Here is a 12,262-nt window from a genome sequence, read left to right on the forward strand (position 1 = left end):
AATGTTCGCACCTGGAGGACAACTTCCTGATCTGTGAGGGCTAATGTTCAGAGAGGACTTCAAAGGCCTAGTTACAACTGCACTTAATAAATCTCATGTTGGAGAAGGAGAGATTTAATAGTAACCATAATGTTGATTTTGATGACTGATATTTTCATTTTTGAAAGATTCTCAAGTGAATATTTTTCTTTTAAATGTAATCTTATTTTTCTAAAGCTAGATTAATTGATTCAGCACATGCATGTTTGACTAATAGCTATCCTGCATTGAAACCTTTTTTTCTGTTGTCTTATCAGAAGTCTAGCGGGTCTGCTTTGCTTTTATATGCTGTCCTCAGTCCCAATGGCTGGTACAGGTCATTTTACATGTGATTTTTGTCCATTGGGTATTAAACAACTAATAGAAAAAACTTAACAGAGCTACTTGTCCTAGTACTTTTTTTTTCTAGGATTATTAACTTTTTCTTAGTAACATTAGTTCCAGGCATTTGGTGACTGTGATAGTGATGTTAAATTTAAACTCCAGATAATATCTTCATCCTCATAGTCATTCCAGGGCTTCTATCCCTATGGAGTTGCTTATGCCATTTTAAAATGCTGATACTAGAATCAACTAGAATGCTAGATTTTTATCCTTTTCCCTAAAACTATATTAATAATAACCATTTACTTTGCCTTTCCTGTTTTTAATTGTAGTACCAGAAGAAAACATTGCAACTATGAAGTATGGAGCCCAGGTTGTAAAAGGGGAGTTGAAATCTGCCTTATTAGATGGTGATACTCAAAATTACGATTTGGACCATGGATTTTCTAGGCACCCAATTGATGATGACTGCCGTTCTGGCATTGAGATTAAGCTAGGTCAGCCGTCCATTATCAATCACATACGGATACTCCTTTGGGACCGGGACAGCCGGTGAGTCCTCAGCATGACTTAGAAACTGACCTTCTGTTTGATTGAGATGACCTGACTCTGGTTGTCCACCTTGGGTTTACAGATTTTGATGGATTATGACTGCTGTTTCTCTCGAAGGCTAGGTCTTTTTTTTTTCTTTTCTTTTTTTTTTTTTTTTTGGACAGGCAGAGTGGACAGTAAGAGAGAGAGACAGAGAGAAAGGTCTTCCCTTGCCGTTGGTTCACGCTCCAATGGCCACCGCGGTCGGCGCACCGTGCTGATCCGATGGCAGGAGCCAGGTACTTATCCTGGTCTCCCATGCGGGTGCAGGGCCCATGCACTTGGACCATCCTCCACTGCACTCCCTGGCCACAGCAGAGAACTGGCCTGGAAGAGGGGCAACCGGGACAGAATCTGGCGCCCCGACCGGGACTAGAACCCAGTGTGCCAGCGCCGCAAGGCAGAGGATTAGCCTAGTGAGCCGTGGCGCTGGCCCAAGGCTAGTTCTTAAGGAAGGGTTAAAGGACATACTCTTTTTAAAAGTAACTTCTTATAATTTTCTGCTTATAAATGAAGTTAATGTGTTTATTGTGGAAAATATAGAAAAGGGCATAGAAGAAGGTAAAAATTGCTGATAATCTCACCTATTGTTAGTGTTTATATGTATCTAATGGTTTTTTATTATGTATAGACACATACAGGCACAACACACACATACCTACACATAAACAAAATAGAAACAAACCTACACATAGTTTTACAAAATAAAGATACAATGTTCAGAAAGCCTCACGTTTTAATGAATACATTGTGAACATTCTTCCCTTTAAAGTATCTCTCTAAAATGTTACTTTTCATGATTGGTGTTCTGCCTTCTGAATAAACATTATTTACTTGATTTCTTTCTTTTGTGTATTTATAATAATTTTTTGATGCATTTTGTCCTATGGAAAAAGAAAAGAATACTCTTCTACTGTTGTGGATAAATATCCTCAAAATAAAAGAAATATTTGAAAAGACTCACTGGGCTCCAGTCTGGGAACCCACCTGGTTTCTCTGTGGCTTCAGGCTTCTGGCTCCTATCTGTCCCTGTGATAGGTTCACCAGCAGTGGCTGCTAGAGTCCACCCACTGTAGCAGAAGTGCCAGAACAGTATGATGAGCAGGAACTGAGCCCTCTCTCCCTGCTGCTGCTCACAACCTACACCCCACATACCCAGAAAGTAGGCCCTGCTCCTGCCTCTTTGGGTCTGGACCTGGAGAGCTTAGCAGTAGTCTTGATGACACCCTGCAGGCCTTTCAGGGTATTGCATGTTTGTCTTGTTAACAATCGCTGGCTACCATCCTGCCTTTGTTGGACCATTGAGGCAAGGATGAGAGAAGCTTTATGACATGGAAACCCACATTTCTCAGGTCCATGGATGGTCACGGTCCCAAAGTTTTCTCTCCCTGTTACTTTATTAAGAATACATTACCCAGCATGTGTCTTGTTGGCTATATTTTGATATTTAATTGAGAAAGTAGTGCCAATTCATGTGCTTCCAAGAATCTCTGATTACTAAGAATAATATAATAATGATACTTATTTGGCATTTTAATTACTTTTATGTGGTAGTCACTGGTCTAAAAGCTTTCTATGTTTCACTCATCTAATAATGAAATCAGTGCAAAAATAATAAAATATTAGAATGTTTGAGACAAATAGTTTTTGTCTCTTCCACGACATTAAGTATTTACAGGCCACTTTGTTTTAGTATGTGTGTTACATTCACGGGGGACTTAACCACATAACTGTTCTTTTCTCAGAGAAATTGTTATCATTCTAAGCAAAGGTGAAAAAAATCAGAATCTTATGCCAAAAAGATTCTGACATGTTGTAAAATTATATCCTGCATTACTGATAACCCAGAGAGGTTCAATAAAAGGTTATAACCAGTTTGAGACTGGGCGATAAAATGAATGGAAGTGAGGGACAGCAGAAAATGAGGGGATGACACAAAGCAAGCTGACCTTTTCTGGTCACAACTGTGGGTTGCAGGCTGACATTTATGGTCACCTAAATCTTCTGAGATTGTTCCTGTTGATATTACAGTACAAGTAATAACTGCATCTCCAATTTAAATTTGGCTTATGACAGGGGAATATAGATTGGTTCAGTGTGGGACCAGCGTGTAATGGTCCAGGGTGACTGACTAGGGGAGGATGATGGGCTGTTTTCATTACATCCAGATTATTAGCTGGCAGATTTCGAGTTGTACCCAAAAGAAACACGTATTATGTTCCCCCAAATCATTTATTTTTGTGCAGACAGCTTGTATGTGTGGGGTAGTAGGACAGTAGGAGGTGGCAGGAGATAAGTTGGCATCTGTGGGGAATCATTGCAAGTTGGTTTTCTTCCTGAGATAGGAGAGCTGAGCATTTACCCAGAGACTGCACAGAGAGAAGATAACCTCCCTGTTCTCTCCTTTCCCCTATTCTTTCTCTTTTTCTCTCAAGCATGGTCTTATTAGTCTGCTAATATGCTATGAGCATGACATTCTGGCCATGTTTGAAAAGGAGCAGATGTCTTACATGCTAGATATGTTGCAAGCACTGTGGCCCTAGGGAGATGAAGATGAATATGGTGTGGTCCTTGTTCTTACGCAGTTTTATGATTTAATAAGGCAGACAGACAAACTGAAAGATAATTTCAGTGCATTGCACCGAACGCTACAATACAGGGATATATTTGGCTTTCATTGTTAGTAGAATTTAATTGTTTGGAAAATTTAATTAGTGATGTCCATATTTTTTATATCTTTTAATGTTTTATTTGAATTTGATTTTTTTCTGTCTTTTTCCTTTTGATTCTTATCATCAGGTCTTACTCATACTTCATTGAAGTGTCAATGGATGAACTTGACTGGATCAGAGTGATAGATCATTCGCAATATCTGTGTCGTTCTTGGCAAAAGTTGTATTTTCCAGCCCGTGTCTGCCGGTGAGTTTTCTTGGTCAATAATTGATTTTGATTTTTATATGGGGAGAAGAGGACTTTACAACCCAGACTGCATTTTTCTATCTCACAGAAGAAGCATTTTTCAGGGTATCAATTACCAAACGCATCCCTATTTTGTAGGGGGACGGCATTTGGTCTAGCAGTTGCGATTCTTGTGTTCTGTATCACAGGACCTGGATTTGATGTCCACTTCTAGCTTTTGATTCTGGCAGACCTTGGAAGGCAGATATGATAATTTAGGTTTTCAGTTTCCAGACACCCACTTGGGAGACTTGGATTGAGTTCTCATCTCCTTGGCTTTGATCTTGGCCCAGTCCTTAACATTCTTGGTTCCCCAAAACTCATGTCCTCACATTCAGCATAAAATCATTCCATCCCAAAGTCTTAGCTCAGGCTAACAATAATTTAGAATTCTGTAGTCTTAGGTCTCATCTGAGGCTCAAAGTAAACTTTCTTATTGGTGAAACCCTGTACATCAAAAAGCAGTTACATACTTAATGGAAGGTAGAGTGGGAAACAGGCTTGGGGTATACCTAGGAGTGCTTTTTAACTGTTCTACATTGAAAGCAGAGTTCTCATTAGGAGGAGATATTTCTAGAGCCCTCCCTGGAAGTGTCCAAGGCCAGGTGAAGAGTTCTGAATGCCATTGTGCATGTTCTGAACATCTGTGTTCTTATTCTGTATCAGTGGCTATCCAATGGGATTTGGCAGGACAAGTATTTGAAGGGGGTTGGTTTTAGGGCAAGGGAAGCTTAGCAGGTTGGGTGCAAACTCAAACCCTTCTTCAACCAGAGCAGCTCAGCTTTTATTATTGTTAGGGATTAGAGCCCCAGGTAAGATCGTTTTTAAAAGGTATCAAAAAGCGACTGTTCTGATATTTCATATTCTCCCTTTAGGTATAAGCCGTCACAGCAGCCTTCTTCCTGCAGTTCTACCAAACCCTTATGAATTAGTAAGCTTGTGAGCTGGCAAAGGTGGTTAAAGCCTCCTGAAATTTTTGTTCTTGTTTTCCTGCTGGAAATTGCCCTCAGATATTCTTAATCTTAAAGTCAGAAGTCCAAAGTCAGAAAGTGATAGGTTCGTTTATTTAGGTGCTGCAGGAAGAAAAGGGAAGGGGTATTGTGGGTATAGACCAGGGAGAATGTGGAGTTGATTTACACTCTTCCCTGTCCTTGCCTGTGATCTCAACTGGTCTTCCCTTGTGACTGATTTGGAGCCTTTCCCTTGTGACATGAGGATGCCCCATAGCACTTAGTCTCATGGTCAGAAGTCACCCTTACGCTTGTTGAGCTCTTGGTCTAACAGGTAAGCCTCAGTTCTTACCTGTGCCACAGGAACTCCACAGAGCCTTACAGTCTTGCCTACTTTTTTTTATTTTTTTTTAAATCTCAAGTATGACTGGTCATAATATTGTTACCTAGGGATCCTCTTGTGTGAAAATGATGAAAAATCAATTTCATTTCCCTAAAGAGAGACTAAAGTGTCTCAGGTCTGGCAGTTGCTGTTTTATCAGAGAAGTTTTGAATGGATTAAAATGATAGGGACAAGAAATTTAGTGAAGATTCCATATCTCAGTGCTGCTGAGGGTTCCTTGGAGAGTGACAGGGGCCCTGACGAGGAGAGAAGGATAAAGTCTGCATTGACTCGGATTCCTACAGTTGTATCAGATCAGATATGGACTGAAGGGTTATGTCTGTATTTAACTTGAAGGAATAGGAACGTGGCTCTCAGAACGAACTATTGTGAATATTAATATCAGCCAAGATAAACTATGCTTCACCCAGCTGAAAGCTCCAGTTGTGTGGCTTCATCATCTCTGGCTTTTAGAAAGCATATTTCTGTTTATTTCTTATTTTCTCTTTCCTGTCTGGCCTTGACTTGGTTGGTTTGGCTTTTATGTGTTTAGAGCCTGGTTGTATTCATGATGCTAATTTTTGTCTTGGTATAGCCAGTTGAAAAAAAGAGTCAAGAAATCATGATAATGAAGGGCTCTTGAGATACATGATAGTAAGAAAATTTATAGCCACTTTATCTTATTAATTTTTATATTCGTTCATAAATTCTGCCTTTTGAAATTGATTAGAGTTTAGATAGTATTTAAAATGAGCTTAACAATAAGTCTGTATTGATTATCTGAAGATGTCTTGGTGTTTCTTATCTTTACAATCACGTATTGATTACCTGAACAATGATCCTGGAACTTCAGTGCGCAAATAAATTCTTTACTTTATTTCTGTAGCACTTAAGTGTTTGCATTATGTTAGTTGATTTGCACATTTGTATTCCATCTTTGTTCTTTAGCACTCTTTGTGTGTTTGCCTTACCTCTGATCCTAAAATTACAAGCTCTTGGAGGCAAAATGTATGGACTCTAATCTTTTAGTATTCTTGCATGTTACTCAGACTGTGACCTTGTATGAAGTAGGTATTTTATAAATGTTAGCATGAAGGGAGACCAGGAGGAAGCACCTGGCTCCTGGCTTCGGATCAGCGTGGTGCGCCTGGCCGTAGCGGCCATTTAGGGGGTGAACCAATGGAAGGAAGACCTTTCTCTCTGTCTCTCTCTCTCTCACTAACTGCCTGTCAAAAATAAATAAATAAATAAATAAATAAATGTTAGCATGGGTTTCATGGCACTGACTGTAATGAAGAGAGATGATCTAATGCTCATATATTGACTGGAAATTTCCATCAATATATTTATGAAAACATGTGACTGCTGGAATATACTCTGGAGTGGTATAAAGTTGATTTTCAAGGATTCCTTTCTCTGTTTTTCCTTCGGGAAGCTGAATTTTGATGCTAATCCTGAAGGCCATAATTGTCATGTGTTGGTGAAGGGTTATATGTAATGCATTCACAAAAGAAGAGATGATCTGTGGATTGAGGCATATGAGGCAGGGCCAAGCTGCATAGAACCAGCATTGTGTAATAACAAAAACATGAACTGTGGGGTTACTGTTTTTCCCTTCCTGGTTTCACCTCACACTTTGCTGTGGTAAACTTGTGCCCCTCCTTGCCTGCTGTCCACACCCGTGAGGAACAGGAATGCAGTGCCTTCTTCATGGGGTTTGCTGGGAGACCTTGGTGACTGTATTTACAAGTACTGCGTGCAGTGGCTGGCCAGAAGCAGCTCAGGAAGCAGGAATTGTTTTAGTCCTTATTCCTCATTTCTGAGACTTCCAGCTGATGTTGGGCCCTCAGAGAAAGACAGCCATTCCTTTTTTTTTTTTTTTTTAAGATTTATTTATTTATTTATTTGAAAGTCAGAGTTACATAGAAAAAGAAGGAGAGGCAGAAAGAGAGGAGTGTCTTGCATCCACTGGTTTACTCCCCAATTGACTGCAGTGGCCAGAGCTGTGCTGATCTGAAGCCAGGAGCCAGGAGCTTCCTCCTGGTCTCCTACGTGGGTGCAGGGGCCCAAGGACTTGCACTATCTTCTACTGCTTGCCCAGGCCAGAGAGATGGGTGGGAAGTGGAGCAGCCGGGACTAGAACTGGCACCCATATGGGACGCTGACACTGGCACCGAGAGCCATTCCTAATCCTTGGCTGGGCAGCTGTCACTGTGAGGACACTCCTGCCATCAGGAGCCTCACGTTTTTGTGCTTTGCTGCATTGTCAGTTCAGGCGTAGCCATCCAAAATGTGCCTTAAACAGTTCTCTCTTAATAACCTGCTCGTCTCTCTGTTTCCAGAAGTTTTCATATATTTTGTTTTCGGTAAAACATTTTTTATTTTGCTAAGATACATGGTTTAATGTAAAATTTGCCATTCATAGTCTTATGGAATGTAATTGAGTCAACAATCACCTGGCCAAGACAATGGATGTTATCTTGTGCAGGGGAGAATAATGTCAGGCCTCAAGGCCATAATAGTGAATGGAGGGAGGCAGTCTGCTCTGTTTTTGTGGGATCTTTTTAGGAATGCTTGTGGGTTAAGTGGGGATTGCTTAGGTCGGTTACCCCCAATCGCTCATGGGGGATGAAGAAGCAAAATGTTGCATCATTGTCGGTGCCATCTCCTGTCTACCTGTAGAACTGTGTGATGTCTAGTCAGGCTTGTCTTTCCCAGGAAAGGCATTGTCTTATTTACCCATAATCTGCAGTCTTCAAATTGTCTTCTTGGTTATCTGGTAAGCTGCTTCCCCATGCTTCTCACAGATTTCTTAGATGGTGGGGCCTCAGACTGGACAGAAGTCACTAGTAGGGAGTGGCAAATGTTGAGTACTATGAAGATGTTTTTAAAAATTGCTGTTTCTCAACATGATGCTGTTAATTCGGCTGTCATATAATATTGCTAAAATATGAGAAGACTTGAAAGCTTGTCTTCCGTGACCAGTAGCTGGGATTATAAGTGTCATCTTGGTGTGAAATCTGGGCATTGAAGGAGAGGACTAATAGTGCTAAAAACATTTCTCAATGGCATGCCTTTTTTTTAAAAAAAATTTATTTGTTTTATTCAAAAGGCAGAATTACAAATAGGGAGAGAGATATCATTCATCTGCTGGTTCACCCCCCAAATATCCACAATGGTCAGGGCTGGGCCAGGCTAAAGCCAAGAGCCGAGTGGGTACAGGGTCCCAAGCACTTGGGCCCTCTTCTGCTGTTTTCCAGGTATATTAGCAGGGAGCTGGATCAGAAGTAGAGCAGCTGGGATTTGAAGTGGCGCCCACATAGGATGCACGCACTCTAGGCAACAACTTTATCTGCTGTGCCATGCGCCAGCCCCTGGGGTTATGCCTATTGAGAGCAGAGAAGAAGGTAGTAGAGGAGATTCAAGAGGAACCCCGTTTACCAAAGACAAAGCAGAAAGGGTGTTGAGGAGGGAACAGCTTGGCCCAGGAGTATGGAATGAAGTTAGGTACAAAACTGGGCTTCTTTCTTTCCCTTTGAATTATCAAAATGGAACTATTTTTTATTATAAAAGTACAATGTAGTAATATTGTAAATAATGACAGAACTTTCCCTGTGGCAGGAGTTTTTACAAATCATAAACCATGCTAGAAAAATGTCTACAATGCATGCATTTGGGAGGGTTCAGAGGAAGGGCCATCTTTATGTGCATTCGGCAGAATTATATACAACCGTGCCACAGGGAAAGCTGCGCCGATCTGAAGCCAGCAGCCAGTCTCCCACGTGGGTGCAGGGGCCCAAGGACTTGGGCCATCTTCTATTGCTTTCCCAGGTCATAGCAGAGAGTTGGATTGGAAGAGGAGCAGCTGGGACTAGAACCAGTGCCCATATGAGATGCCGGCGCTGCAGGCAGAAGATTAACCTACTGTGCCATAGCACTGGCCCCTCATTTATTTATTTGGAAGAGTTAGAGAAAGAGAGAGACAGGGAGAGAGAGAAAGATCTTCATTCACTTGTTCATTCTTCAGATGGCCACAACAGCCAGGGCTGGGCTGGGCCAAAGCCAGGAACCAGGAGCTTCATCTGGATCTCCCAGATGGATACAAGGACCCAAGGATCTGGACCATCTTCCTCTTTCTCAGGTGCATTAGCAGGGAGCTGGATGGGAGATGACTCAAACTGGTGCCCATATGGAATGCTGGCATTGCAGGTAGCAGCTTTACCCATTATGCCACAATGTGGGTCTCTAATAATCATTTTTTTCTTTCTTTCTTTCTTTCTTTCTTTTTTTTTTTTTTTCATTTGAAAGAGTTATGGGGCGGTTGGGGGGAGACAGAGAGAGAGGTCTTCATCTGCTATTTTACTCCCCAAATGGCCTCAATGGCCAGGACTGGGCCAGGCCAAAGCCAGAGGCCAAGAGATTTTTCTGGGTGTCCCACAATGGTTCAGGGGCCCAGGCACTTGGGCCTTCCTCTGCTGCTTTTCCTAGGCACATTAGCAGGGAGCTAGATCGAAAGCAGAGCATCAGGACTTGAACCAGCACCCATATGGGATGCTGATGTTGTGGGCCAGGGCTTCATCCACTACAATACAACACTGGCCCCAATCATTTCTTATATGTTAATATGAATGGCTGTGTTTCTCATGTGTTGGAGTCTAACATGAACTCTTTCATAGATTTGACTCTTGCTGAAGGTGTTTTAATTATTGTAGTTTCTCCTCCTTCCCTTTTTTTTCTTAGTATGAGAAAGTGTGTGTGTCCCAGGGGTATCATGGAAACAGGAAAGGACATCATTGAGCATTTGCCAGGCTGTGTTCTGATATCAGGGGTCAGTAGAGACCACAAATGGTGAAGGACATCTCACAATAGTACTTCTCATTCATTTACAACAAGAAATTTAGGCGTGCCTCACCTCATCTAATCTAAGGAGATAGATTTTTCATCATTTACTCTTCTGTGTATTTGTTCATCACACCCTCATTCAACAAATTAGCACCTACTGTGTTCTATGCATTGTACTTGATACTGTGGTGGTAACACCAAAGATTTCCAGGCTTTCTGCTCTCATGGAATTCTGGAGAAATAGATAGAAATAATAAGGACATATCAATTTATTCTAAGTGTTGTGAAGATGGTGCTCTGAGAGTGACTGGAATCAAGGGGCAGGGGGCTACATTTTAAATAGGTGGTCAGAGAGGGCCGGTGAGGGGAGGTGGATGTTTTAAGCTGAGAGGAAGGAAGTGACATTTTCAGGCCATTGTTTCAGATACTTAGGTTTTCTATAGAGTACCTTGATGCATTGATGCTGTTCAAGAGTAGCTGGTCTACTGTAGGAGACCTCGTTAGATGAATACTAAAACTACTGTGGGTTTTTTGCTTTTTGTTTTTGGTATTCAGGCATTTTAATCTCTTTTATTGCTACCATACATTCCAGGTCCCCCTCATCCCTGCTGTTGTTAGATGCAGCATAATTTTTTTCACCCATTCTCATTAGATTATAGTACCTACACAGTGCTATAGATCTAGGAGACATAAAACAAATGAGAAAATAAGCATTGCTATTTATGGAAGCATTCTTTCCCTGCCGTATTAACATTGTATAAAAGCGTGTTTGTCTTCTTTTTTTCTCTTTGTCTCCCCCCCCCCCCATTCCCCACGACTTGTGCATTAATATATTTATTCAGTTTTAAAGGCAGGCACTTTTACATTATTCAGCAGTTCGCCAGGATGCTTTAGAATTGTAGATAGAATTATGCTGAGCCTTTACTTTCTTTATGTCATCAGAGAGCTTCACAATTCAAGAAGTTCCTTTATTTAGATGTAAAAGAAACAGGAATAAATTCATTTTTAAAAAAGGACTTGTTTAAGTTCATACTTAGTTTGAATTGCCCTTCTACATATGACTTTGATATCATAATTGAAATAGTGCATTTAGCAATCCTGAATACAGAGAAATATTTTCTTCTAAGAATGCAAAGCAAGATATAGCCACATGGTGTCACTAAATTATAGCAATTTTGCTTGGAGCCAGAGAATTTGAAATTACTTTTTTTTTATAAAACCATATTTAAATATAAATTGTTCTGAAGTCTCTGATTTGTGAAATAACATGTGAAACTGTTTGTACTATTTAAGTCTTTATACTGCTGTGGAGCATTAATTATGCCCCAAGTCCACGGACGTGTATTCAGGTGCAGGCTAACTCTGGTGTTCTCATCTGTGAAGCATAGGAGATATGTCGATGTTGGTAGTACAGTTATTTCATTTCATACAAATAAGTTTTTTTTTAGCTTTCCTTTGGAGTTTTAAAGTAAATAGAAGAGTAACTCAAAAGAGATGATTCACTAAATATTTTTGAGGAATCAGAAGACAGAAGAAAGGAGAAATGAAGATGAAGAGAAAGAGAGCTCAGGACCTCAGGGGAGGGACTAGTCTCACATTTACGGCACCTCTACTTGGGGCCAGGTACATCTTGTTGCCTGTGACTCTCACAGTAGCCTACGAGAGGGAAGAAAACCACCACCTTACTGTTATAAATGAGGAAACTGAGCATGAGAAAAGCCAAGTTGGTAACCAGGTCTGTCTGCCTCCACAGTTGAGCCCACAGTCTCTCATGCTGCTGTCTATATGAGGCCGTAGAGTAGGAGGAAGAGACATGGAACTGAGCAGGTTCCCAGAAAGCTGTAGGGGAGGGCCTGCTGGTCCCTGGTCTCAGCCACCCATACCAAAAGCACACATTCACTAATAATGGTGATGAACAACTGGGGAAGTTTTCTTTTTAAGAATGCTCCAAAGAGACAGTGGTAATCCTTTATCTAGGAATATTTTGTCAGATTGTCAATAGAACTTTGAATTTTCCTGCCCCTTAGGCCCCCATAAGGTCGTTTTAGACTCTGTTATTACAGAGTGAGCCTAATGTTAATATTCTTAACTCCTGGGGGGAGAGGGAGTGGGAAGGGGGGGGTTGTGGGTGGGAGGGACGGTATGGGGGGGGAAGCCATTGTAACACATGAGTCGT

General features: G+C 41.1%; 1 protein-coding gene across 5 annotated transcripts in view; it reads left to right on the plus strand.

Annotated features, from left to right (window-relative positions):
• The window catches only part of BTBD9 (BTB domain containing 9), a 435,326-nt gene that overhangs the window by 65,589 nt on the left and 357,475 nt on the right, over positions 1-12,262 (plus strand). For all 5 annotated transcript variants that reach the window (XM_008262867.4, XM_017345091.3, XM_070074117.1 and 2 more), the window contains 2 exons: positions 696-915; positions 3,754-3,873. In XM_008262867.4, the coding sequence (XP_008261089.1) occupies positions 696-915; positions 3,754-3,873 (340 nt within the window). The remainder of the gene's footprint in view (positions 1-695; positions 916-3,753; positions 3,874-12,262) is intronic.

The sequence above is a fragment of the Oryctolagus cuniculus genome, chromosome 5 (assembly GCF_964237555.1).
Source record: "Oryctolagus cuniculus chromosome 5, mOryCun1.1, whole genome shotgun sequence".
Taxonomy (NCBI): Eukaryota; Metazoa; Chordata; class Mammalia; order Lagomorpha; family Leporidae; genus Oryctolagus; species Oryctolagus cuniculus.